The following is a 27,446-nucleotide window of genomic DNA, read 5'->3' on the forward strand; positions in this document are numbered from 1 at the left end:
AAGCGGTTTGTATATTTAGACACAGCGTTAGCGGGAGGGCGTGCAACAACACAGAGCTGCTCTGAGATCTGTGCCGCGCGGAGCTTTCACCACCCAGGCAACCCCATCCGCTCGTTCATTGGTCAGTGCTTTATCGAGGTGTGTCCAGAGATTCAGTCTACATTTTAATTGGCTTGTTTTCGTTGTCCGTCATCCGCAAACGCCTTGTAAACTTGCCTTTCCGTAGTAAGCAAGGAGGCACAATTACAATTAAAAATCAGGTCGCTGAGGAAATATGTTTATGGACACATTGATGGGAAATTTACAGAAGTGCATCCAAGGCAAAGGTTATGTGTGCCAGTTTAATCATAACGAGTGAAGTATTTCATTTATCGACAAGTATCATAGTAGGACTTTTTTGTTTTGTTTTTTCTATTTAAAAAAAAAGCTGAAAAAAACGGAACTAGAAAATCAAAACCCATAAGAATCTAGTGTTCAGGTGAGTTTTTGTACCTTTCCTACTAGAGCCATAAAAGTGGTGTGATATCTCCCCCTATCGGTCATATTAAGATAGAAAGCAACAAGTTGCCCAATGAAGGGCCAGAAGTGATTTGATTTAATTCTGCTTTATTCCTAAAACAAATAAACACATACGTAAATAAATATATTAATTAATTAATGTCATTTTAATATAGCTCAGAGACATCATACACATGGTCACACGCAACACTGGACGTGTGTGAAAAAGTTCCTGAAATATGCTAACAATAGAAACACCCCCTGTTTGTGGCCTCTTGTCCCCACATTAATTTGCACTGTGAGCCAAAATGCTTAACTGCAGCTTCTTTTGTCCTCGGGCTTGGGATATGATGTGGGCTGCATTGTCTGGGAACAATGGACTCCTGCAGCCCCCTTGTGACAGCTACTCACTCTGAAACTTTAATACAACCTGGTCAAACTCTGTGTTAGGAACTGGCTTCACGTAGTACGCGTTTATTATAGTCCATAACGATTCCTTTGGGGATTTATATATTTATGTTTGGATTTGTCTTTTTTTATCATTACTATATCCCTTTCATAAATTTTTGACAGACAGATTTTTTAAAAAGTCGACTGAAAGTAGAATAGTACAGTAATTAAAAAAAATGGCCCCTGTTTCATTTGTTAATCTGACAAAGGAAAGTCAGTCATTCAAAATCTTCCCAGTCGTTTGTGGTATACCATAAACCGTGTTTTAGGTAGTGCAGTTTTATTGATTGCTGACGCTTAGATGATAATCACCTGCGATGTCAAAGTACAACCACTAGATGTCAGGAGAGAACAAGTCACTGGCAGTCTCAGATCTGTCAACATGATATTTATTCACAATCGTTTATTCAGTATGGAGGACCACAAGAGCCACGTGCATTAAATCAAAATTCTGGGTAGAAAATAGTAATTTCTCCGATGCAGCAACACAGATTCACGTTTTTGCAAGTTTTGAGGGGACTCCAGTCGCTTTGTGGCCCGGATGTTGCCATAAAAAGGGGGTGTGTGTAGTTGCAGCGGTTGTAGCTAGGTTGCCAGGTCTGTAAAAAAATTGTAGTTAATGTATATATATATATATACTCGTTATTTTTCCAAATACTTATCAGTGACGTCATAGTGCTGGCACGCGAGGTGATTTTAATGCGCCGTTAAATAATTTATGTGTAAGTTTTACATATCCACATTCGATAATGTTAAAGTAAAATTAACAGTATTAGCTTAAAACTGTCAAAACAAATATATGTACATGGCAGAGAGCAACAAAACCTCACATATATAATGTTATTAGCATGACTTGGTAAACATTTTCTGACTTCACGAAGGCGTGCTCCTAGTGGTGGATGTGGCCTATCTGGCAACCCCGGTCTCAGCTCAGCTTCTCTGCTACGTTTGCTCGGCTGTTAGAGACACGGCTGTGAGCCAGAGTGGGAGATGGACTGAGTGAGGGCGCTCTTTCGACCAGTGCAGCCGATTTAGCATTGCAATACCCAGAAGCTAGGCTGAAAAATAACTGGCGATTTCAGGTCGCTGAATCAACACGAAAACATAGTGCAGTTATCAGTCTTTCACATCCCACTCCAATCACACTAACACGGCATTGATGGTAATGTATGCAAGGAAACAACCGAGACTCGGCGATGGGTAAACACCTCCTTTTAACCTTACTTATTCACATTTTTTTTTCCTTTTCCTCATAGCTACGCTTTGACAATCCGCCATTTTTACTGAAACCAAAATAACTGTGTGGAAACTTGTATCCCTCACTCGCTGCGGGGCTTTCACCGATTTCTGAACATTGACATTTGAAGCTTAAAATTCACAACTGTTTCCTTTTTCTTTGCAGGTGCGACCGAAGAGATTCTCAGCCCTATCAGGTACTTGTTAGCCAAGCGTCTCCTGCTAGCTTGCTAGCAGCAAATAAGATTAAAATGGACACTCTAGTGCAGGCTTCTGGAGAGCACAACAGGCCCCAGTCAGTGCGGAAAATAACACAAAAAGTAGAAAGGTTTGCTTAAAGCCTCCATTTAAGCCCTGTAAATATATCCTAACGTTAGCATTGCTAGTAAAGACTTGACAGAGTGAACATATTCGTCGAAGTCGGCTGTTTTGAAAAAGGTACGGGCGAGTTTTATTACAGCTGAAAGCTAATGATAGATTGTTACTGTTAGCTTGCTTGCTAGCCAGTCCGATTAGGGCCTGACCGCAATCTGTCATTTTAAGGATATAGCCAGTTAAGCTTCCTTAATATCAAAGTGTTTGATATTTATACAGCAAACCAGTGAATTCACTACCTAATTCAAATCGCGATAGCCAAGTGAAATGGCGAGCTAATACTCATAGGTCGAATAAAATGTTGTTTACTTCGTCATTTAACATGTGTTAGTTTGCATGCATACGTTGTTATGAGCAGAAATACGGGCACAATTAACGTGGCTGTTAAATATAAGCTTATAGAAGGGACGAAGTCGATAAATAAGCTGCTCGATTTATATATATATATATATATATATGCATTTCCTCGTGCTAATTAATTTCTGCATCATTCAAACTGAATGAAATGACATGACAGTACTTTCAAGAGCTGAGGACTCTGCTCACCATGGCTGCTTTTAGAAACCTGCTAATGGTGATAACAGAAGTGTAGGCCTATTTTAAGTGTGAGGTTTTTAGTAAAGCGTTTGATTTGTGTTTACAGACTCTCAAATACTCATCCAAGAGCCATCCAGGAGGGGACCACCGGCATGACAAGATGCGAGACTCTTCAGACGTCACCCCTCCCTGCAAGATGCTCAGGAGGTCTGACAGCCCTGAAAACAAGCACATCGACAGCACGGGACACAGTAGAGCAAAGGGTGTCCACACGCACCGCGCCAGAGACAGGGATGGAGGTGAGAGCGGCGAATAAAATGAGTTTAGAAAGAAATAAAGCTGCTCTCTTTAATTACTCCAGAAACAGGTGCTCTTTCTCTTAGTGAGGCGCTGTTTTGTTTTTTTGTTTTTCTTACAACTGAGTGCTTCAGTATTGAAACTGCAGCTGTCAGGTTTTACACTGTGGGTAATCCGGCCGTGGTAGTTTTTGAACAAACAAATTTAAAATAAACGCGTTGTTAAGCTGTTGCTATGTGCTTTAATTTTAACCACTGAGCATTAGTCTCTGCAGGTTGCATTTGATTGAATGAATGGTTATCGTGGTTTCCAACCTCACAGGTAGATGTTCTGCGAGTACAGTTAAAGTTCAGACCAGAGTAAGACCACACTCTGCACAGACATTCAAGACTTGAAGGACACGTTTTGTGGAGGGGAGTAACTGCTTTTGTTTCTTCGCCTTGGTCAACTGCTAATTTTAACAACATTATTTCAGTACAGTTTTGTCAAAGTGGACTTTTTTGGTAAACTTTGAGTAACTGGCACGCAAGCAGTTGAGTCCATGCGTGGAGTATTGTGGTGTTTTGAGCTCCTTTTCAGACATGCTCTCCTCTCTGGAATCGGAGTGTGTCAGCTGTCCTGGTCACTTTTCTGTAAAAAGTCACTACAGCAAACTAATGCTACTTGAACACTAGTAACAGTGCCACAAGTTTGCATGCAAGCAGCCACATGATGGATAGGCTCTCACAATATAAGGACAGCATGTGTCTTTCTTTTCCAGATGAAAACAGCTGTTTGCTAACTTGTTTGACCTTTAGGCATTGGCCACATTTCATTACATTCCAGCACCAAAGATCCATTTTGCATGTTTTTAAGTGTAGGAAGTGTATCCATACTAGGGGTGGGTGATATAAACGATATAAATTTGGCCAACGATATAGATTTTGACTATACCGCTCTATCGCGATAGCGCATGTTGATGATGTCATCAAGCTACGCCTGTTTTGGTCGAAAGCATCGCAGCGGCTACAACCATAATCATCTGCAAATTATGCCGGGCAACAGTCATAGCAAAGAGATGAAGCACTTTTGAAATATGGGGAAAGCCAAAAACTGCGCTTCCTCCACTTCCATAACATTGATTCATTAATGTTGAATTCTCTCGCAGCTGCTCTATTCCCATGTTGTTGCAGTATATTAATAACTAACCTCGTATTGTGGATGAATGATCTCAGTTGTTCTCCTGACTGAAGTTTGGCCCGTTTATAGCATCCTGCTATGCGATTGCGTTTGTCTCTGACCACCAGAATCCCTCACATTAACTTTTATCGAGTGGAAAAAAGTTGGCGTTCATCCTCCAGCTTCACTGTGCTAATGTTATGCTAACATAGCTGTGTCGCTAGCAATCACGTAGCACAACATTATATACCAGGTAGTCCAACTTCAGTAACCCTGCAAACGTCACTGCTGTTTAGTTTTCTGTCTTCATTTATGTTGGAAGTGGTAGCAGAGCTGTACGTTTTAATTAGTTTCAAAAATCTCTCAGTCAGAACATGGTATGTCATGTTTAGGTGGAAACTAGCGAGCTAACTTCCTGCTAACTTCTAACTCCGTTAAATTTAATAAATTCTGTTTTCATGGATGCCTGGATGTTAAACTTAATTGTTACACCTGGTAAAGCAGCAACGCTGATGATTTTATTAAAGATGAAAGAATTTAGACTGTTTTTAACTCTGTGTTCGTTTGACTTTGGGACCTGAAGCGGACGGAGTTTTGGACCCAGATTACTCCGCGAAGCTCCTCACTACGGCAGCCGTAATGCTCTGACAATCCATCAAACATTTTTAACAGATTTATGCACGCCAAAATCGGTTTGAGGTCAGTGAGCACAACCAGAATTCATACATAAGGCACACTCTCGATTTTTGAGAAAATTAAAGGATTTTAAGTGTGCCTTATAGTGTGGGAAATACGTTATACAGAAGAAAAGAATATATCGCGATATATATCGTTACCGCACATGCTTCAAATTATTTCGCGATATGAATCTTAGGCCATATCACCCAGCCCTATCCATACCCCTACAAACTGTGTGTCTTGTCTTTCCCTCAATGTTTGATCTGCAATTTCAGTTATTTGAAATGTTTCTAAAATGCCGTTTCATGAAGTCTTTACTGTGACGAAGACAAATGCATAGACAGTTTAGGGTTAACAAGATTCTCCATCATGAACCACAGAGCCAAAAATTCAGTGCAGGATTACAGGTGCTCCAATTAGATTTCTGCATATAAAGCATTTCTAATGTGGGAGAATCTACAATGACAGCAGTCTAATAATGTGAAGCCCTACGTTTGAATCAGTGCAAAATAACTAGCCTGGAGCACTGCAGAGATGGACCGACATCCAATCTGAACAGCAACACCTGGTCTGCTTTCTCTTTTTCTCTCTCTGTAAGATTATAGTCTCCTACAGGCAAAGATGTGAAATTGAAAGCGTTCAGACAAGACCTGCTAGCTGAAAATTTACATTTACAGCTGGCAAGGAACTCACTCAGAAAACAGCAACTCAACACTTGAAGGGACAGTGTGTGTTCTCAGTGAAGCTGATGTTAAGGCTTTGAATTCTTGGGTTTCTCAAATGAAAAATGCTAATATTATTAGCGTGCCATACCAGATAAATCTGATAAACATTCTAAACAAACTTGCCTTAAAAACTGCTTTAAAGTGTCATCTGCCTTTTTCATCTCTGCTCTCCTCCTACTCTCCACCTGAAACATTGTTTCCTAAACTAAAGTTATTAACACACAAAAACATGCATAAACAATGTCCAGAATTTCCAGACATTGTCGCAGTTACTGATTTTTAAACGGAAAAGAAATGCTACCCTTCCATCTGTGGACAGCTGACAACAAGCTGGTTAAACAACAACAACAGCTGGTTATAAACAAAGTTATGATAGCTGGTGTTTGAGTGTCCTAAACATCACACTTTGCCTCTGATAAATACTTTAATCACATTCGCAAATCTTATGAGTGGATTGTTGGCCTCAAAGAAAATTTCATTGAAACCAGCTAATAGCAGTGTTACTCTCACTAAAATGCTTACTGATGGGCAAAGTTTTGGCGATCCTCAACTCATCTCAGTATCTCTGTCATCCATCAGAGGTGAGCTTCACTGACTCATCAACTCGTATCGGAATCCTTTCACAAACTTTTACGGCCTCAGAGTAAATAGTTGTGGACACTTCTTACTTAGCATTGTGAGGGTTAGTAGAAAGAACCAGTCCAAATTAAGTGAAATGATGTGACAGCGCAGAGATGTGTTAAGTCAAGGAAAAATAACCCACTGGGCAGTATGTTTGTATTTTTTTTCTCTCCTGTAGAAAATCTAAATTTTGGTTATGGTTCCTGTTTCTGTTTTGTAGCAGTTTTTGTGTTCGGTTAGATGTGATTGAGTCAACACTTTTAATATGTCGATATGTCATACTGACATGTTGGAGGTTTCAGTAAGGGAATACAATCGATCTTAAATTCTGTATGATGTTTTCCTTATTTGCAGTTTCTTCTGAATAGCTGTGTCGCAGTATTGTTACTATTGTTACTATTATTATTTGCTGAACTCAATCTTTTTAGCAGATATGAACTTTATTATTTTTGAGTTTTAGCAAATTGTTAATAGGACTTGAAATTATTTTGTTTTTGCTTCCAGATTTTTCTAGAAGTTTTTCATCTTTCACGGCTTTCTGCTGTTTATTGTGGAATTACTGTATCCATGTCTAAGCAAGCTTGCAGAATAACAAGTAGATAAAAAATGCTGCCTGTTCTGTCATAATTGCTTTGACAGTGTTGGGTATTGAAAGCTATTTTTATTCTAGTTCTGGTTGGTTTGTAAAAATCAAACTGGATTTGTTAATCTTAGAGACATTTGTTGCTGCTATGGAACTATTTTTATGGTCGCTCATGCGGAAGTCGGTGCTTTAGTTGAAGATCTCATTAGACTTGGATTCTTTGAGTTGCGTTTTTTTCTTTTGTACATTTATTTTGTGACAAAAGAGTTCATGGTTGAGATCGGAATCCCAATAGTTCAATTCCTTGGAATTGTTAGTCTGCTTGCCTATTGACTTTTCTTATCGGTTCCACTTGCATTACAATCAGCTGATTTCAGTTTGTCCAAGAGAAGCAAAATAGTGGCACAGTCTACAGCGTGTATATGGACATTACTTTTATTGCACAAATTAAAGCTGAGTAAATGCTGACCCCAGCCTAGCAAACAGACACTGAACTTCAACAGCTAACAAAGGGATGAGCTGTGAGGCTACAGCCTGTTTCTACCTGTTCATGCTTCCAAAGTAGAATCATTGTGGCGACTGGTTTTCATGTTTGCCTTGGGTTGCCAGCTTTGTGTTGATACATAAATAGTAGCCTCGGGCTTAAATTGGTCGATGGTAAATGGCCTGTATTTGTATAGCGCTTTACTAGTCCCTAAGGACCCCAAAGCGCTCTACACAACCAGTCATCCACCCATTCACACACACATTCACACACTGGTGATGGCAAGCTACATTGTAGCCACAGCCACCCTGGGGCGCACTGACAGAGGCGCCCCAGAGGTTGATGGTAATTTTGAGATGAAGGGTTTCAGGTCATTTTACAGAGAAACAAAGTATTGTAATGTTGTTAAACTAATCACTTTCTTCAGTGAGTGATGTGTAATGGAGTACTTTTTTAAGTAATCACTGATCACAACAAAGAGGGGAAAATGCCCAATGCTCCAACATGCACAAACATCTGATCACACAGGATGAAATTCATTTTGCACGAGCAGATGAGTTGACATTTCTTGACTTGATGGAGGAAAGAGCCAAGGAGGAAGAAAACTGCACCTTAGCCAACTACATAACTACCCGAAGATGTCAGTAAAGCTGATGATGTCCTCTTACACGTTGGTGACAGACATTAACTGTGCTTTGGTGAATTTAAAAAATTTCCTCAACATTGAGTGATATAACATGGTCTTGCGCTTGTTTTCCCTCAAACCCAGATATGCTCTGGTACAGAAATTTGGTACAGATTGAGTTCGTGTGAACCGATACTCAGTTGGTCCGACAGTGTAATTTTGACAGAAAATTTAGTTTAGTCATAATTTGGGATTCTAAATTCTTTGTTTTAGTTCACTAAATATCATAAGATTATCGTAGACTAAATGTAAAGTTGATTCAGTTGACTGAAATATATCCTGTTTTCAACCAGTGAAACTTACTCCACATGTTCACTCATTTAACTCGTCCCGCCTCTCTACACAACTTAATTGTGATTCTGATTGGCTCTCATCTCTCCTGATCATTTTCATCTCGTTTTTATTCGTCAACGAAAGTGTCAATATATCTCTTAGTTTTTGACCTTGTGCATTAATTTTTATTTAATTATCATCTTTTTTACAGTACAATTGGGCAACTTTTGAAGGTATTTGGCAGGTGGGGTTTTGGTGGGAGGAGGGTGTGTATAGTGTCGGGTAGGGCTGGGCCATACTATACCGTTCACGGTAATACCGGTACAATGTTAGGCAACGATAAGAAAATGAAATATCGTGATAGAATATGGGTAAAATGCGCAGTGCCTTTGTTTTCATACCGCACATGGCCGAAAAAGCATGGCAGCAACAGAGAATGAGAAGGGAGAAAGTGGATCGTTGAGTGAGACGGATGAACCAGAATCCGGTCGTTAAGTGATGACGTGACGAATCCTACTTCCGGGCCTAAAGTAGTCTGCGTATAACATGGCTTTTGTGTTGTTAACATGTTTAATGTTTTGTATTTTCTTCTATTTAATCTCAAAAAGCTCCTCCTCAAAAAGCACAGTCAGTGATCACTGTTGACCTCCCTCGGTTTTATTACCGCTAATCATTTATTTAAGCTCAGTTTTTAAAACCTTAGGAAGTAACTACAGCCCAGCCCATGCAGCAGTATATGAATGACTAACCTCGTATTATGGATGGATTATCTCAGTTGTTCTCCTGGCTGAAGTTTGGTCCTTTTACAGCATCCTGCCATGCGATTACATTTGTTCCTGACCACCGAGAACACTCACGTTAACTTTTATCGAGTGGGGAAAAAGTTAGCTTGTTTATATTATGCTAACATAGCTGTGTCGCTAGCGGTCACGTAGCACATCATTATATACCAGCTAGCCCAACTTCAGTAACCCTACAAATGTCACTGCTGTTTAGTTTTCTGTCTTCATTTATGCTGGAAGTGATAACAGAGCTGTACGTTTTAATTTGTTTCCAAAACCCCGCAGTCAGGACATGCTATATTGTATTTAGATAGAAGCTAGCGAGCTAACTTCCTGCTAACTTCTAACTCCGTTAAATGTCATAAATTCCATTTTCATGGATGCCTGGATGTTAAACTCAATTGTTACACCTGGTAGAGCAGAACGCTGATCATTTTATTAAAGATGAAAGACTTTAGACAGTTTTTCAACTCTCAGTAATGCCATAGTGATCGTTTGATATATGGACCTGCAGCGGAGTTTAGGCCCAGACACGGCTAGTGACTTTCACACTTAACGACCGGATAGGTTTGTAAAAATGGTGCCACTTCAGTGATGTGGAACTGGTTTGGTGTTTGTCTGTCAGATACCCACAAAAGCACTTTTTTTTTTTTTTTTTTTTTGGTAGAACATGCAAGCGGCCATCATTACTGCCGTATTTGTCAGACTAAGGTGCTCGTAAATCTGGGAGTAATCTGGGTCCTAAACTCTGTCCACTTCAGGTCCCAAAGTCAAACGAACACTGCAGCATCACTGAGAGTTAAAAACTGTCTAAATTCTTTCATCTTTAATAAAACAATCAGCATTGCTGCTTTACCAGGTGTAACTATGAAGTTTAACATCCAGGTATCCATGAAAACAGAATTTATTACATTTAACGGAGTTAGAAGTTAGCAGGAAGTTAGTGGATGTTAGCTCGCTAGTTTCGCTAGTTACCTAAGCATGATATTGCATGTTCTGACTGAGAGATTTCTGAAAAAATTCAAACGTACAGCTCTGCTATCACTTCCAACATAAATGAAGACGGGAAACTAAACAGCAGTGACGTTTGTAAGGTTACTGAAGTTGGGCTAGGTGGTATATAATGTGATCACTAGCGACACAGCTATGTTAGCATAACATAAACAGTGAAGCTGGAGGATGAACGCTAACACTTTTCCACTCGATAAAAGTTAACATGAAGGTTCCTGATGGTTAGAGACAAATGCAATTGCATGGCAGGATGCAAACGGACCAAACTTCAGTCAGGAGAACAACTGAGATAATCCATCCACAATAGAAGGTTAGTCATTAATATACTGCAACAACATGGGAATAGAGCAGCTGTGATAGAAAACCGCATTAATGAATCAATGGTACAGAAGTGGACGAAGCAAGAAGAATGAGTTCAATAAAGTTTGATTTATCTGACTGCTTTGTTTTGCTTAATGTGTCTTATAATCCCGTGCACCTTATAGTCCGAAAAATATGTATTTGACTTTTTTATTTGGCACACTGCAGTTTAATGTTGCAGAGCACCGCTTTTTAACTTCAGTGGGTATTATACATGTTATGCACAGGGTATGTCAGCCCATTTCTACTGGAAATGCCTTTTGGTTAAACTTTCAGCAGGGAATTTTCCTTTGTACTGTTAATTTTTACATAGCTCTAATGCACATAAAAAAAACAGCTGCTTGTTTAAGTGAAAATAAATGGATGGGGGGGGTTTTTTTGGGGGGTTTTTTTTTGCGCTAGTAAAGTTGTGGAGTTGTATTTTGTCTCGCATCAATTATATCGTCAGTTATATTGTTATCGCAAATTTTCAAATATATATCGTGATAAATATTTTTGGCTATATCGCCCTGCTCTAGGGTCGGGCATTGAGACCGGATCCCAGTATCTGTTTAATATGTCTGTTTTGGATATTCAGCCTTCGCTTGCATCCACATTGCATTGGACCTGAGAGGTCCAGTGAAATGATACAAACTGCTTTTCAGTCAGTTGTCCAGTTGCTTTTGAGCATCTGTAAACAAGAGACTATGGGTGTAATTTCTAAATGGATAGTGTTAGTATGGGATGGGACTGATCTGTCTAACCGGCCGTATGTCACAAAAATTATCCTGGAAATATGCTCAAATTATTTCTTGGGTTGTAAACCTAAGATGCTAGTCAGGTTTTTTAATAAAAATTATTAAATGAGATGATTTACAAGCTAGTAAAGTTTATAAGCTGAAACTTTCATTTTGCACCAGTAGCATATTGTAGTGATGCCTGTGTGTCCACCGCTAGAGAATCTAGTCTATACAGAGTGATGCTCACTGAGTCATTCATCTCCTTATGCTGCATGTGCAGAAACAATGATCACCAGAGGCCTTTCTGTCACGTGTACCTTGCCTGCTGTTCTGCCTCACTGACATATAGTTATATCACCAAAGCAGTTTAAAAATGTTATGGCATGTTATCTCAAAATGCACACTCTTGTAGCATCTCGGTAAAGATGAGAGAGTTCATATCCAAAAGCAGGTTCACTGTTTCCATCGGATTGTTGTACTTGTTCTGTTACCTGTTGAAGTGCTGGCAGTCTTCAAATGTATCAAGTAGGCAGCTTAATTCTCAGATTTTTAAGTTTCTAATTATTTGATAGGCCACATAGCTGGAATAAATTATACCAATACTGTTACATTAATGGAGCTTACTTGTTAAAGTACAACCTGGAAGTTAAGTTGGCCGAGAGAACATTGATGCTTGCCGCAGTCTGCTTCATCCAAACACTCGGTGATGCCAGTGAACTTTGTTTGTGTTTTTGTGTGTTACTCATGGATCTCTCCCTCTGCTGTGCTGTGTTTCATTGCAGGGACCAGTTATTCTCCACAGGAAAATTCTCACAATCACAGTTCCCTTCATAGCTCCAACTCGCATTCTAACCCCAGCAAGACCTCAGACACAGTAAGTATCGCCTCTTCCTTAACACAGGAAGCTATAACGGCCCGAAGTCTTGTCTATCCTGTGCAATAGACTGAATTGTTTCCTGGCAGCAGCACCTGCTGATGTGTCATTTCACAGGTGTAAAAAAATAGTGTTGTTTTTTGGTACTTGCATTTCATCTAAGTTCCCTTACATGTCACACATAAATCAGGGTAATCCTCCTCTTACACTCATAAACTTGTGCTTTTATTTGAAGTTATTTCTACTTTGCTTTTCTCTGAGTGATATGTAAGCTTCAAGTTTCTGCTCTTTTCTATCTGTTTACCTCATAATATTGGATTAAATTTGTTAGGTTATTTCTAAATGATGGAAATGAAGAAGAAAAAAAAACTTCAGTGACAATACAGCAATGTTTTAAAAAGCAACCCTTTTCAATCTGATTCCTTAACAGCCAAACCTGTCTCTAGAATGAGTCTTCCTCCTTCTTACAAAGCTGCTCTGCAAACAGCCTTCCTAGGCTTTCTGCTTTCACCCCAATATCTATTGTACATTTCAGATTGTATTACAAGTTCTTGCATCAGAACCTGCCCCCCCCCCCCCCCCCCCCCCCCCCCCACACACACACACACACACACACACACACACACACACTTTCATTCTGTCTCATTGGCTTAATGTTCCTAAATGTATATTTCTTTTCAGCCTTATGAACCTGGTGATGACTGGTCAGAGCACATCAGTTCCTCTGGAAAGAAATACTATTACAACTGCAGGACAGAAGTGTCCCAGTGGGAGAAGCCCAAAGAATGGCTGGAGAGGTAGCTAAAAGTATTTCATTATATAAGCTTTGACTTTGTCCCAGTGTTGTCACATAAAGAATGCATGCATGGTTAATTTGTATTGTATGCGTTTCATAGAGAACAAAGGCAAAAAGAGGCAACAAAGACTGCTGTTGTCAACAGTTTCCCAAAGGACAGGGACTACAGAAGGGAGGCTATGCAAGCATCGGCAGCCCCTGGCTTTACTGGACCTAGTAAGTGTTCCACACACTATTAAATCATGCACTGTTCTAGTCGGGTCTGCTATTTATGATCATACTATGTCAAAACTGCTTTGTTTACTTTTTGTGTGTGTGTTTGTTTCTTTGCTTGGCATGGCAGATGTTTATCAGTAACGGTCCTTCTACACAGCTAAATAAAATACATTTAAAGATTATTACTGGTTCATTGGTAATGATAGTGTTGAGGTGCTCTCTGGTGGATCAATGCTAAGGAACTCTTTACCAAGCTACTGAGGCTCCAAATGACTGAACAGTGTTGCTGAGGTTTTACGTTGTGTACTGTGGCAGTGAGCTGAAGCTAATTGAGTTCAAAGCTATTAATTTCTGCTGTGAAGTTAAGGGAACACATCTCAGTTTATCTAATTATAGCTGTTATTTTAACATTCTGTCTGCTCAACCAAGTTGGGTCGAGTCTGCAGTCACTTTGAGTTTAGTAATTTATCTGCAAAATCGCTCCATTGTTTTCCTACTGGATAATATGAGATGCATTTTTTACAAGATTTGGGACTACTTTCTGAGTGGAATTCTTGAGGGAGCCGAAGAACTCCCATTGCAATCCTGTACAATCCTTCTATTTTATTTGGATGGCAAAAGTTGCCAAAGCACTTGGCGTTTAATACCACTTGGTAAATATTAATGGTCTTTATTTCAACCAATTTACTAGTGGATGAAATGGGAGATAAAAATCAGTCTATTCACCAAATTTTATGAGTAGTAAATTGAGCACAGTGAGATGGAGTGTCCATTAGAACCACGTTCTAATAATCACATTTTTCAGCAACAGATGCATATTTTAAATGCTATTGTGCGTAGGGCTGTGCGATATGATGAAATATATCGGATGACGATATGAAAACATCTGTTGTTTCATATTATACGCTATCGTTTGTTTCGTGATGTTGCAAAATACACTGTTAATGGCAATATTTTTTTCTCTCTACCACCCACGCAAGAATCACGTGAGAGAGTATGGAGAGAGTTTACGGATGAGAAGCAAAAAAGGTGCTCAAAATAAACCTTTGACTCAAACTTTAGAACAGGGTTTTCCTGGCAGCACGCCATGTAATAAATACTCACAAAGAAAATGGCAGCTGTTACAACTTGTATCTAAAATATATAGTTTCATGCATCGGTCACAAAACATGACTCCAGGTACACAACGCCCAGCAGAAAACACTTCACACAAGTCGAGTTGCCTGAGATTAACTGAATTTACAGAAAAATCAATATTGTGATATATATAGTTATTGGGATATGAGATTTTGGTCATATCGGACAGCCCTAATTGTGCGTGTAAAATATTATGCACTCTATGCTGTGCGCACATGCAGTATCAGTTGGCAGTATGGCTGTAGGGTCTCTAGCTGTGCTAATTCTAGCAGCCTTCTTTTGTTTCAGGTTAGCGTCCACATGTTTGTGCTGAATGTGTACATGTGTTGCTTTGTTTGAATGGAGACAGTGTCAGAATATTCTGTTTCCCTCTGGTCCATCTGACTTTTTAGCTTCTAAATGATCTTTTATGCTCACAAGTTTCCATCATAGCTACACCGGTGCTGCCATCTGCTGGGCCTGCAGCTGCAGCTAGTCGCTGTATAACGTCTTAGATCCAAAGATCAGTCATTAATAAAATGTATTTAGGTTAACAGACTGCAGTTTCTCTTGCCAAGTATCGGGGGCAGCAGTATTAAATCGAGTAGTCAGTTACTCACACACATCCCTGATAAATATGTATTTGAGCCCTGGAAAAACAGGGACTGTGATGAGATCTTACGCTAGAGATGCTGGAACTACAGCCACATCTATAAACTACAGTTGTGTTACAGAGTGAAGCATCAAACAGTCTTTGGCTGATTACACTGCCTCACAGAGAGACCCAAACCCAACATCAGGGAAGGTTTTTATTTTGTATGAAGCTGTTTTGCACAACTAGAGCTGCTCGTGAACCCAAATAATTTCATCTTTGCACACTAATCATCGATCCATTTTCTTTACTGCTTATTCGGTTCAGTTTCGTGTGAGGGCTGGAGCCTATCACAACAGTTCTGGCGCAAAAGGCAGGGTACAGGAAAGCTCACTGGTCTCTTACAGGTCTAACGCAGAGGCAGAGATAACCATTAGTGCTCACATTCATACCTACAGCTAGTTTCAAATCAGCAGTTGCCTCCTATGGGTGAGACCCCACGCAGTCATAGGGAGAACACACAAACACCAGGACGTCCTTCTGTGAGGCCAAAGTCGTGACCACTGCATGACTGTTTGTGCACACTTTAAATTTGAAATGCAGATATGAATAAGATGCGCAAAGTTTTAAAGAGGTTTTTTTAAATACTTGTTCACCATCATGTGAGATTTTGTGTTCTTTAAAAATCACAATCACACAATCTGTTGCCGAGTCTGCCTATTGTCCCCGTGTTATTGGCTTATTTCTCAATGACACAGAAAACTTGTCTGCGTGTAGATGGAAATAGTTATTTGAGTGGGCCGGTCCTGATGCTGTGTGTTTGAACAATCTGGTAAATGATTTCCTGGAGCGTGGTTGTCTTCTATTATTGTGATAGGAATTTAAGCAAGGCTCCTACAAGCTAGTTCCAGGCAAAATGTTGCTGAGCGTTTGTCAGTAGTAATCTTCTGAAAAGTAAACAAACATGTAATGAAGTGGTGTACTGAGAAAAGGATGTCATTTATCATGAATAACCTGTTTCTGAATATCTAATAACCGCTCCTTATACTGCTTCCTGCTTAACAGAGGAGTACATGACATACCTGACAGATCTGTTCATTAAATCTTTCTGATTTACAGAAACACAGTTATGTTGTGTAATATGTTAACATTTTCTAACCGTCCAGACACCCAGCAGGTGGTAATTGCTGCTATATTTAAAGCGTGGTGATCACACACTTGCTTAGTGCAAAAATTTACCTCCTGGAAGTTTTTGTCTTTACCTGGACAAAAACTAACAGGCTGTAATGAAGCAATTATATGAAGGATGCTTACAGCTTGTAAAAAAATGAACAAACAAGCATTCATAACACACGCTTAAAAGATCAAAGTGAACAACAGTGACGTTAGGCTTGCCTGTCATTGCTTCTGGATGGGTTGTGAGCTGATAATTGTCAGACAAAAACAGAGGTTTCCACATTGGTGCTTATCAGCCGCAGGTCTCCACAGCACTACGCTCGCTAATCACAAGCTTTCAGTCTATGAACGTCTGTATATCACTCTCACCACCTTTATAAAACTGTAAAAATGAAAGCGGAGTCTCCTTTTAGTGCTTCACAAGGTAGTTATAGTTGAAGCGTGTTGAACCTGTTTATAAGGATGCAGACTAAATTGGCCAAATGACAAAAATGAACCTACTCAAGCCCTAATACAGTCCTGATCAAAACTTAAAGACCACTTGAAAAATGGCAAAAAAAATCATATTTGCATGGTTGGATCTTAACAAGGTTCCAAGTAGAGCTTCAACATGCAACAAGAAGAAATGAGAGTGAGACAAAACATTTTTTTGAGCATCCAATTTATTGAAAACAACACTTAAACTGAAACAGGCTGTTTTACAGCTGATCAAAAGTTTAGGACCCCATGCCTTTAAAAGGCCAAATCTGTGCAGAAATGTGCATTTCATTGTCATTTTCGGTCATGACGTTCTGATGGCAAAGGGAAAAACTTTCCCTTTTTCAATGTTTTCGGGTTTTTGAACTGCCTAAGTAGGGTCTCTCGCAGTGCGCCATCACTGTTGAGGTGGGGTGCAGTAGACAGTCATGTGGAATTTCTTAAATGATCCTGAGGGTTATGGAACAGGACTGTATGAACACATGAAATCATCATATAGTGGCATGCTTCACTACAGCAGTCCATGTTACTAGTATTGTGTATTAGGGTTGGGCGATATGTAAAACTTTTCCAACCAATAATCGACGACGGGCGATACATTTGCGCATGCGCTGACTTTTTGATAGGCGGAGCAATGTAATCATGCACGGACTGATTTGCGCATTTACAACATGAGAGTCCAAACATGGACAACTAATTTCTCCAAAAAATGAGGGCTGTTAGCATTAACGCTGTCATCACCATTAAAATTTTTAACGCGCTCAACCCATCTGGAGCGCAGAATGAACAAACTTTGGACAAACTGCCCGAAATGCGTTGCATTTCGGGGACTTTGTGACTCAGCCTGCTCTCCAGATGGGTTAATTGTTAATCGCGTTAGTCACGATGACGGCACGTTAACGCTGACATCACTGAAATAAATATCAAGTTGCCCATTTGGGATGAAAGAGGTAAACTTAAGGATGTAACCAAAGTGGTGTGCCGCTTGTGCAGATGTATAGTGCGAGCAAAGTACTCAAACACAACTTGCATGAGCACGTACATGCGCATGAGCACGTACGTGTCCACTATTTGCCTGAGTATGCTAGGCTATCACCAGCTTCTGCAGCTCCATCAACTCCATCAACAAGCATTTGGGTGCACGCTTCTATTAACGCCATCATTATTAGCAAACTTACTCATGGGCAAATAAATAAATCACTCTTGTAAAAACGATTGCCGATGGGCTCAGCCTATCGTTGATAGTCGATATATTCGTCCAATCACCCAACCCTATTGTATATTAGTAATGCAAATATACAATAGCCCCATTCAGGGCTGACATTGGTCACAGTTCTTCTTCTCCTTTGTAGTCTTTCAAAAGACAGCTATTAAAATTATTATTGTGATCATTTTTACTACGTTTGCAACCATACAGGAAGTTAACATCTCACTTTGTGAAACGTTTAATATAAACAACTAAATGACAAAAATTAGATTCTGAATTCTGGTTTTCAGACCAACAAAAAATAAGCTGAATCATAAGGGTTCAGTTTTGTTTAGATTGTTGCCCCGTTTATGGGCAGTCATACTGTAACCAGTCATGCACAGGCCTCTGAAGGTGTTGGCGTAGTGCTTGTTCTTCCATTGAAACACAATCTATAAAATCCAGCTGGAACAGCAGAAAGTCTTGTAAAGCCTGATCAAATGCCACAACACTGATTTAAAGTACTAAGACCAGAAACAAAACCACATGCAGCATTCACATGCTGACTGTTTGACCAGGTGTCTCACTTGCAGGGATGTGTTAAATGTTGAAGCAATCACAGTGGCTTGTTTGCACTTATTGGCATATCACCCTGTGCTGGAAAGTGAACGATAGTTCCTAGACAGGTCTTTTTCAGATGAATGTTGTTGTTGTTTTTTTTAAGGTTTTGTGTTTTATGTTGGACCATAAATTATTGGAGGAAATGGATTTCAGACTTCCACCTTTGACACTGCATCTTTATCTTTTTGCTCCACAGAGTCTGCCCAGGTGGAAAAGCCTGCAGCAGCACTTGCCACCCAGTCTCAGTCGTCATCTGGCTCTGGGAGCTTGAATCCGTCATCAGGCCCACCTGGGTCGTCGGCGTCTACAGTACCCGTATCTCCAGTCCTTCAATCCCCAGCTCCTCCGCTCCTCCAGGACCCCACCCTTCTTCGACAGCTTCTCCCAGCACTTCAGACTGCCTTGCAGCTCAACAATGCCAGTGTGGACATGGCAAAAATCAACGAAGGTAAGAAGAAATAGATTTAAGAGCCGCTTGACATATTCAACTTGTCTACATTCAACTTGCAGCAGAGACGGTGATTGATGGCCACTGGTTACAAGAAGGCACTGAAATTATTAACTACTGTTATCAGCTTTTGTTCTGACACCGTTGTTAGAAGCTTTGTCATAATCTGTCCTGTCAGTCTGAGCACAGAGTCCTAACTCGACATCGTCAGTGTGGTGCTGTTTGCATAGCTGATGTCTGGATGAAGAATGCCTCACGGCAAGAGTTTGCTAGATGAGAACATGGTATCTGACCATGTGACACTGAAAGGAAAGATTCAGCTGTCAGAGTGGTATGAGATGCATTAATTGTAAAATGGGAACGACAGCACAGACTTTTCTAAGTCTAGAATGTGTTGTAATGTACCAGATGCTGGCTGCTAGATGTCCTTAGAAGTCATCCTGCTTCAGTTTGATAGACTCTGTCAAGTCCAAGGTTCCAGGGTCGGGATGAAGATAATGGTGTTTCAATGTTTACAAGTGTGAGTCACTGTGGTACCAGCTCATGGTGTAAACCATGGCATAGTAGTGGGAACTTCAATAAAAAAAATTCCCCTCTCACCCCTGCGGGCGGTCTTTATCCTTCAAGCTCGGGTCCTCTACCAGATGCCTGGGAGCTTGAGGGTCCTTTGCTGTTCCTAGGACTGCGCACTTCTGAACAGAGATCTCGGATGTTGTTCCTGGGATCTTCTGGAGCTACTTGCCTCGCTTTGGGGGGTCACTGCACTGAGTGCTCAGATTACCACTGGGACCACTGTTACCTTCACCTTTCACATCCTCTCAAGCTCTTCTCTGAGCCCTTGGTACTTCTCCAGCTTCTTGTGTTTCTTCTTCCTGATGTTGCTGTCATTCAGTATCGCTATGTCTATCACCACGGACATCTCTGCTTGACTACCACTACTACGTCTGGTTGGTTAGCCATCAGTATTTCGTCCGTCTGTATCTGGAAGTTCCACAGGATCTTAGCTTAGCTCATTTTCAACCACCCTAAGGGGTGGTCTCCCATTTTGACCTCCAGACTTTCAGGCCATACTCTGCACAGATGTTTCTATATTCTATGCCATCCACTTGGTTATGGGGTACCATGTTGTTATGTGCTGGATTGCGTCAGGGGCACCTTGGGTCTTGCCTGTTGTGGTAGACCCCAACCTCTATGGATCTTGTGCTCTGAGCTTGTTCCCATGCTGCCATGATTATTGCCTCTGTGCTGTCTTTCAGTCCAGCTTTGTCCAGGCATTGGTAGGATTTCTGGATGTCAGCCACTTCCTCTATTTGCTGGTAACACATACCATGCAGGGGCCTGTCCTTCCATGATGGTTCTCCTATTGCCCCTCTCTCTTGGGTTTCTGCTGCCTGAGGTATTCACTAAGCAGTTAGGGCCATCTTCCTGATGTATTCGTAGGTGTTCGTTATCTCATCCTGGACTGTGGTACTGACACTCACCAGTCTTCCTTAAGCTTAGCATACAGCCTCAGGGTGCTGAAGTTAGGGTGAAACCCTCCATGCATGGTCAGAAACTTCCTGGTCTTGATGTCAGTGGCTTCTGAGGTTGTGTAGAGAATTTTTGATCAATAATTCAAATGTCTGTGGTAGCAGGTTATGCGTGGGGTGTATTTGTAGTAGCATAATAACTTGGGCTAAGGTACTTTATATGTATGTATATCAAATTTCCCTGTTACCTTCTGTTACAAATATATGTGAATGAGCTATATATGATGAGAGAGCAGTGTGGGTCTGAAGTTTTAAGATTTTTCCCTCTCCTTATGTGTGACATCTCATTTACAAACATACAGGAGAAAAATATTTATATATATATATATTTTAAGACAAAAAAGGGATAAATGAGGGCCTGTTATGTCCTCGCATTTATATTCTCACAGGTGGGTTTCACTATTCAGAGATGCCGTTGACAATCAAAGCAGCAGACATATGGACGTGCATACTGTGTCATATTGCACAGCATAGAGTTGATCTCGGTTAATGAACAGGATCACTTGTGCTGAATAACACTGATCACCACCATATTCCCACCAGAAACACTGTAAACACACAACTGATAGGCTCTGGTTTTATTTCTAATTTCTAAACCAGCTTATAGGAGACATCTGAGTTTTGACTGTCAGACTTACTGCAGTGCAGTATCTAAACTATTCTTGTAGCAGGACTCGTGTCATCAGTTCTAACCGCGTGTCCATTTTCTTTTCTCTGTAGTTCTCACAGCTGCCGTCACACAAGCTTCATTACAGTCTATGCTTCATAAGATCCTCACTGCTGGACCGTCAGCTTTCAATATCACTACTATCCTCTCTCAAGCTGCTCAACTATCCAACCAAGGTAAATGAAGCTCATACACAAGTGTTTCTATACCACCACTGTATTCTTATGTGTGCTGTGAAATGACTGCGTCGGCTTCCTGTGTGTTTCCTGTGAGGTACTTAGAAGTTGTATTTGAAGTTGTTTTGATTCCCTAGAGTGACTTTGTTGTTTTGTTTATGTCTAGCAGCTCAGCAGTCGAACCAGTCACCAATGTCATTAACATCAGACGCCTCATCGCCAAGGTCCTATGTGTCTCCGAGGATCAGCACACCACAGACCAACGCTGGTCCTCTAAAGCCCCTCCTCAGCACACAGCCTGTCATCACACAGCCAAAAGTAAGATAGTAGGATAGTAGGCAGGTACTGAAAACTCCCAGCTTAGTGAATATTGAATATTTCCCAAGGGGGAAAAAAAGGTCAGAGGAGGGGGAAAAAATCAATAGTTTGCAATTATGAACGTGAAATGCTTTCCAAAGAATGTTAACAGGTGTGAAAAGTCTTTTGAATTTATTAAATATCCACCTACAGTCACGATTGACACTGTCAGTCTGTTTCATGTATTGTTTGTGAGATAGACGGACATGCTTCAGATTAAGCCATTGTGTATATCAGTAGTCTGTTTCAGTGAAATGACGTGTTGTTTGTCTTGTTGTTTTAGGTAAGCACGCCATCAGCAAAGCAGGCATCTCACCCCCAGCCCACATCCCAGCAGCCCCTCTCCAGCGATAAGCAGCACAGTTATGATGCGACCACATCTTCCCCACGCACCCTCCAGCGCCAAGGGTGAGTGTCTGTACAACAGTTCATTTTAGAAATCCCACTTTTTGGGGGGTTGCTTGGAATTATGACATGAATGATGAGTAGGTGAGCTCTCAGAGAAACAAGGGATGTTTTTTGGGTTTAGGTGTCAATATGCGTGAGTTCATGAAGCTTGGGTTGTCCCTTCTTGAGGGCAGAATTGGTTACAAGTAATTAAGACATATCTTGTTAGAGTTATATTAATCTCTGGGCACTGATTTCATCTACATCTGCTATCAGAGAGTGGAAATTCTGCATTAGCGAAAATGCACTCACTCTTATAAGCTGTTTTCAGTTTTCATTTTGTGGTGTTGTTGCTCCCTCTGCTGGCTGTTGATGGAACAGTGAGTTGCTCTTTGATTCATTTCTAGGTCTTGATTTACTTTGTGCAACAGTCATTTGATTGGAGGTGTTCATTACTGCGTGAAGTGTATTTAGTGTTAGTGTGAACCGGTTTGAACATGACTTTCCTCTGAGCTTAACTCTTGTACATGCAGACTCTCGCAGATATTATTCAAAATCCAATTCCAAAAGTCAGAATATGAGATCCGAGTTGGTGCTAATGGAAAAGGGGCTTAAGCTTAATCCAAAACCTTCTGTTATATCTGACATTGTTATAAATTAACGCTGACGTATATCCATGGTAACATACTGAGTTTAGAGTGCAGCACAGCAAAGTAAATATAGTTCAGCATTTATCCCATTTTTGTGCAGAATATGTATCTCAGGGGTCTTGAAACCATATTTTCATTTCAGTCTCGCATGAATCAGGCAATCAAGTGGACGAATTCAGTTTTTTAGGAGGGGGGAGATCCATCACTCACTCCATCAGAAGTACTGCTTCACATCACTCTAGAGAGCTATTTTTGTACAAATTACCCAAAGTAAATTGCAGTGGCTTTAAATGCCTATTTGGGTAGAGTTACTATTATGCCATGTCAAGCTGCTTCTTTTCCTTAAAACAACAACAGAGTTGGCCAATCTGACAGACTGAATTCAGGCTGTACTTCTGTTTTTTATCACGGCCCACCAAGGAGGCCCCAACCCACACTTTGGGAACTACTGTACTAGCATTATGAGTTAGCAAGTTCAAATTACAGGCTGTTGACAGTGTTTCTTGCTCGAGTCAGTGTGCTTTGTGTTAATTGTGTTGCGTATTTAAAGTGCACATTAACACCAAGCAGAACAATAATTTTGTTGTACTTGGACCCTTGCAAACACTTGATCACATTCCAGGACAGCTGACCATCAGGCTGTTGCAAATCAGCACAGAACCAGATAGATCTGGCCTGACATCAGTCAGCTGCCTGCATGCTGCTCACAAGTGTCAAACAAAGGCCTGAAAATCTCACACTGCACACACAAACAGTATATTGTTCCATTAATGTGCCAGCTTTCTTCTAGATCACCGTACTATGTTGATCTATCGATTGTAACTATAATACTAAGACACCTTGTGAAACTCACGTTATCATGTTCAGCATTCTACCTCATGCATTCTCCACTGCTGTATGATTGTCACAGGCCAGTTTGTTCATGCACATCGCTCACATTCTCCCCAACACTGTGCTCACTTCAGCAGTCAGAGGAGTCCCTCCCCAGGTCCCAACCACGTCGCCTCCAGCAGCAGCAATGCCTCCAACTCGGCCTCCGCTCCCCCTGCCCCCTCAGCAGCCCGACCCTCCTGCTCCTTCACCCCCACCTTGGCTGCCCACTTCAACGAGAACCTTATCAAACACGTGCAGGGATGGCCCGCCGAACACGCAGAGAAGCAGGTCTGTACCACTAACATTTCCACAGGTTTTGGCTACATCTTCATGAAAGCGTCGTTCAAATAATTTTCATCTTAACCCTCACAGGCATCAAGACTACGTGAAGAAGCTCACACCATGGGCAGCATCTGCATGTCCGAGAACTGCACCGAGCTCAAAAACCTGCGGTCTTTGGTCAGAGTCTGTGAAATACAAGCAACATTGCGTGAGCAGAGGTGAGGGTCTGTGTTTTAGAAGAGTCCCTGTTAATGATGTAAAACACACCTGCACATAACTCATTGTTCTCTGCCTTTTCCCCACAGGATACTGTTTCTGAGACAGCAAATCAAAGAACTTGAAAAGCTGAAGAATCAGAATTCTTTTATGGTCTGAGAACTTCTGATTTGCAAGTCGGAGCAGGTGTCGGAGAAGAGTGGGGACGGGTGGGGGTGGGGAGACCCATTGCACATAGTCGGAAGCTGGAGGGAGAACGGGTTGTTCAATTTCAATTCCTCTTGAGCCCAGTCTAAACACACACACACACACACACACACACACACACACACACACACACACACACACAGGAGCTGTAGTCAGGTTTGCTTTGGACCGTTGGGCTGGGAATCCAAGAGGGAGAAATGAAGAGCTGTTGTGGGAGGATGAGGGGAAGGGGGGAGGGCAATTTACAAGACTTTGTTTTGTAAAAACCCGTGGCTGGCGGGTGGACGGGGAGGGGGTGTAGATTTCTTGTAGATGTTATTATCTATGTTGTAAATATGTTTTGTAGATTGAAGCCATGGAAAGCCATGCCTATCAAAGCTTTTGACATCCAGACTAATCAACGCCTAGGCGGCTACATTCATTAGCTAGCCTTTTCCTTCATGTTAACTGGTCAGCAGACTTTACAGCTTCATTTTGTCAGTTCATAGATCGCTGAACCACTGAGCATGTGTGACCTGCGTGGAAACAGAGGAGGATGTTTGAAGGCATTTATTTACACAGAAGCCTAGCATAAAGCATAACACACTGTCGTCGATGTAGTTTGGGTTTTATTTTAATTTTTAATTTTTTTTTTTCTTCAAATCTACTCTGTCTAGATTCTCTTCCTTCCACCCTCTCGTGGTGAACTGTAACATGTACTTAGGCGTGGCAGACATCCCCTCTGTGTGGGTCTGTGCTTCCAGTGGTTCACTGATTCGTTTTGCAGCTTTCTGGTGGCCCTGCATTTCCCAGTCTGAAAATAAACAGTGCCTGATGGTGTGATGAGTGAGTGATGGGGGGGGAAAAAAAAAGACATGATGGCGTGCTGCTTTGGACCATTCCCGCTCCACTCCCCTGGCCTCTGCCCTGCCTCACCTCCTCCTGAGACATCACACCCCTCCGTTTTTTTTTTCTCCCGCACCCTCCCACTGTTTCTGTTCCTGTTTTTTACATTCAGGTGTCATCACTGGTTCATTCCTTTGTACAGTTGCTAATAGCAGTGCAGTTTTAATTAAACATAAGAAAAGGGTTTATTTATAAAGAGTTGTTGTGATGAGAGCTAAATCATGACAATATCCACACTTTTTGTTTTTTTTTGTTTGGGTTTTTTCTCTTTTCCCAAAAGCACCCAAGGTTAGGAGATGTATCACAACTGCGAGCGGGTCAGAGGCAGGCGGGTGGGTGTGTATGTGGAGCACCTCTTGAGTTAGTGCAGGGTAACAAGAGGTCAAATGTGAAATGTATGTATTGTAATAAACATGTTAAACTAAAGCGAGCACTGGTTATTTCCTTGGAGTGTTAGGTTTGGTTCATTTGCTAGTGCCTTGTTGAAAGTCTTAAGCCTCATTCACCTGTTGAACCCACTTTGTTTTTTTAATCCCAACAAGATTATCTTCAACAAGCATGTGACACACACACTCGATTTTTCTGGCACGTCCCCGTCCTCCCCTGCCCTGCTCCCCTCTCGTTTGTTTGCTTCCCACTGTTGAAGAGCAGGGTCCTCAGTTGCAAAGGCCTGTTTATTTCTCCCACCATAACTATCTATTGATAAGTGAACTGCACCACACATTCAGTAAAAGGTGACCACATCATTGCTTTGTATATTGTTTCCTGAAGTATATTGACAAATGAAATAAAATATGCCTTTCCAGGGCCATGTTGTTCTTGGGTTTTTGATGGTGCTGCAAGCTTAATTTTCCTCCTTTCATTTAACTCTGACGTGAAACGCCTGATGGTTAAGTAAACATGTAAACTGGGACGAACTGTGCCTGTCTCGTTTTGTTCAGTGATTGAGCCGAATTAACAACCCGCTGTGGCTCACAGTAGATGCTCTTAAATGCATCTGCAATCAAACACACCAGTCAATTGCAAACTGGAGCTCAGCAATAAGATTACCAGTCAGCTGTGTAGACTCTGATCCCATCTTGTGCTTTTATTTCTTTCGTTCTTGCGGTCATTGCCCAACACGTGAAAGCTTGTTGATCAAATATGTGACATAAAGTCAAACACATCAACAGGATTTTTTTTTTTTAGCTGTCTATTGTAACTGTGTAAAATGTTGAAGGTTGGTAATTGTTTGGGATACGACAATATTGATCATTTTTTTTAAAAACCCAAAAAAACCTTGAAAATGTGAGACCAGTCCAAGAGCAGGATTTTAACTCTTCAGTAAATATTGGACTTGCTGTGGAGGATAATGCCCGACCACCTCAGCTGGCTACTTTTGATGTGGAGGAGCAGCTCTCCTCTGTGCCCCTCCTGGATGGTCCAACGTCTCACCCTATGAGACGTGAGAGGCTATCCATGGAGAAAGATCATTTCCGCCGTATGTATCCGTGGTGTCGTTCTTGCAGTCATTGCCCAAAGCTCACGACCACAGGGTGAGGGTAAGGACATACCTCAACTGGACCATTGGATACCATGAGGACCATGGCCTCAGACTTGGAGGTGCTGAGTCTCATTCCTGCCGCTTCCCACTCGGCTGGGAACAGTGCGAGCTGGAGGTGACCACCTGATGAAGTCAACAGAACCACATCAAAAGCAGAGGAGACTCTTAGGCCATCCAAGTGGAAGCCTTGCACCAAATCTTATTGTTGGCTATGCGGACCAAGCTCTTGCAATAGTTTTATTAGAATAACACCCCTTACTCCCGAGGAAGCAAGCACAGGACACTCCAAGAGACCACAAAACGTGTGTAGACTTGTTGGCCATACTCTCAAGTATCCTCCAGAGGGTAAAGAGCTGGTCTGGTGTTCTGTGGCTGGGACAAAACCCCCATTATTCCTTCTGTATCACAGGTTTGACTAGCAGACGACTCTAGCACCCTGGCATAGATATTCCAGAAGTGGCTTAGGAGTGTGATTCCCCTATAGATGATGATGTTCTCCTCGTGCCCAGACTCTGCTTCCTCTATGGTAGATCTGCCAGTGTGATTAAGGAGGTCCTCGAGGTATTCCTTTCACCGCCTGACAATATCCTCAGCTGAAGTCCGCAGCGCTCCACCCGCACAGTCCAGGTAGAGGACAGGTTTTCCCACCGGAGTCACCTGAGGGTTTGCCAGAATTTCGTCGAGGCAGTCCCAAAGTCTT

General features: G+C 41.3%; 1 protein-coding gene across 5 annotated transcripts; it reads left to right on the forward strand.

The window, feature by feature from the left end:
* The first annotated feature begins 1,521 nt into the window (after positions 1–1,521).
* On the forward strand, positions 1,522–26,011 carry waca (WW domain containing adaptor with coiled-coil a). Of its 5 annotated transcripts, none has more exons than XM_086307311.1 (13): positions 1,522–1,545; positions 2,351–2,381; positions 3,203–3,395; positions 12,255–12,346; positions 13,028–13,143; positions 13,243–13,358; positions 18,723–18,974; positions 21,224–21,346; positions 21,513–21,664; positions 21,987–22,111; positions 23,706–23,901; positions 23,986–24,113; positions 24,201–26,011. In XM_086307311.1, exons 3-13 carry the CDS (start codon positions 3,257–3,259, stop codon positions 24,268–24,270), a joined length of 1,509 nt encoding a protein of 502 aa, XP_086163437.1. In that variant the 5' UTR covers positions 1,522–1,545; positions 2,351–2,381; positions 3,203–3,256; the 3' UTR covers positions 24,271–26,011. The 5 variants fall into 5 exon arrangements, with proteins under 5 accessions (XP_086163437.1, XP_086163435.1, XP_086163433.1 ...); XM_086307309.1 differs by lacking the exon at positions 1,522–1,545 and adding an exon at positions 1,855–2,148 and having other exon boundaries at positions 23,709–23,901; XM_086307307.1 differs by lacking the exon at positions 1,522–1,545 and adding an exon at positions 1,858–2,148.
* Positions 26,012–27,446: the final 1,435 nt, after the last annotated feature.

The sequence above is a fragment of the Aulonocara sp. 'chitande type north' Nkhata Bay genome, linkage group LG9 (genome assembly GCF_057382095.1).
Source record: "Aulonocara sp. 'chitande type north' Nkhata Bay isolate Kocher_YH1m ecotype deep benthic linkage group LG9, A_spYH_male_GT1.1, whole genome shotgun sequence".
Classification (NCBI taxonomy): Eukaryota; Metazoa; Chordata; class Actinopteri; order Cichliformes; family Cichlidae; genus Aulonocara; species Aulonocara sp. 'chitande type north' Nkhata Bay.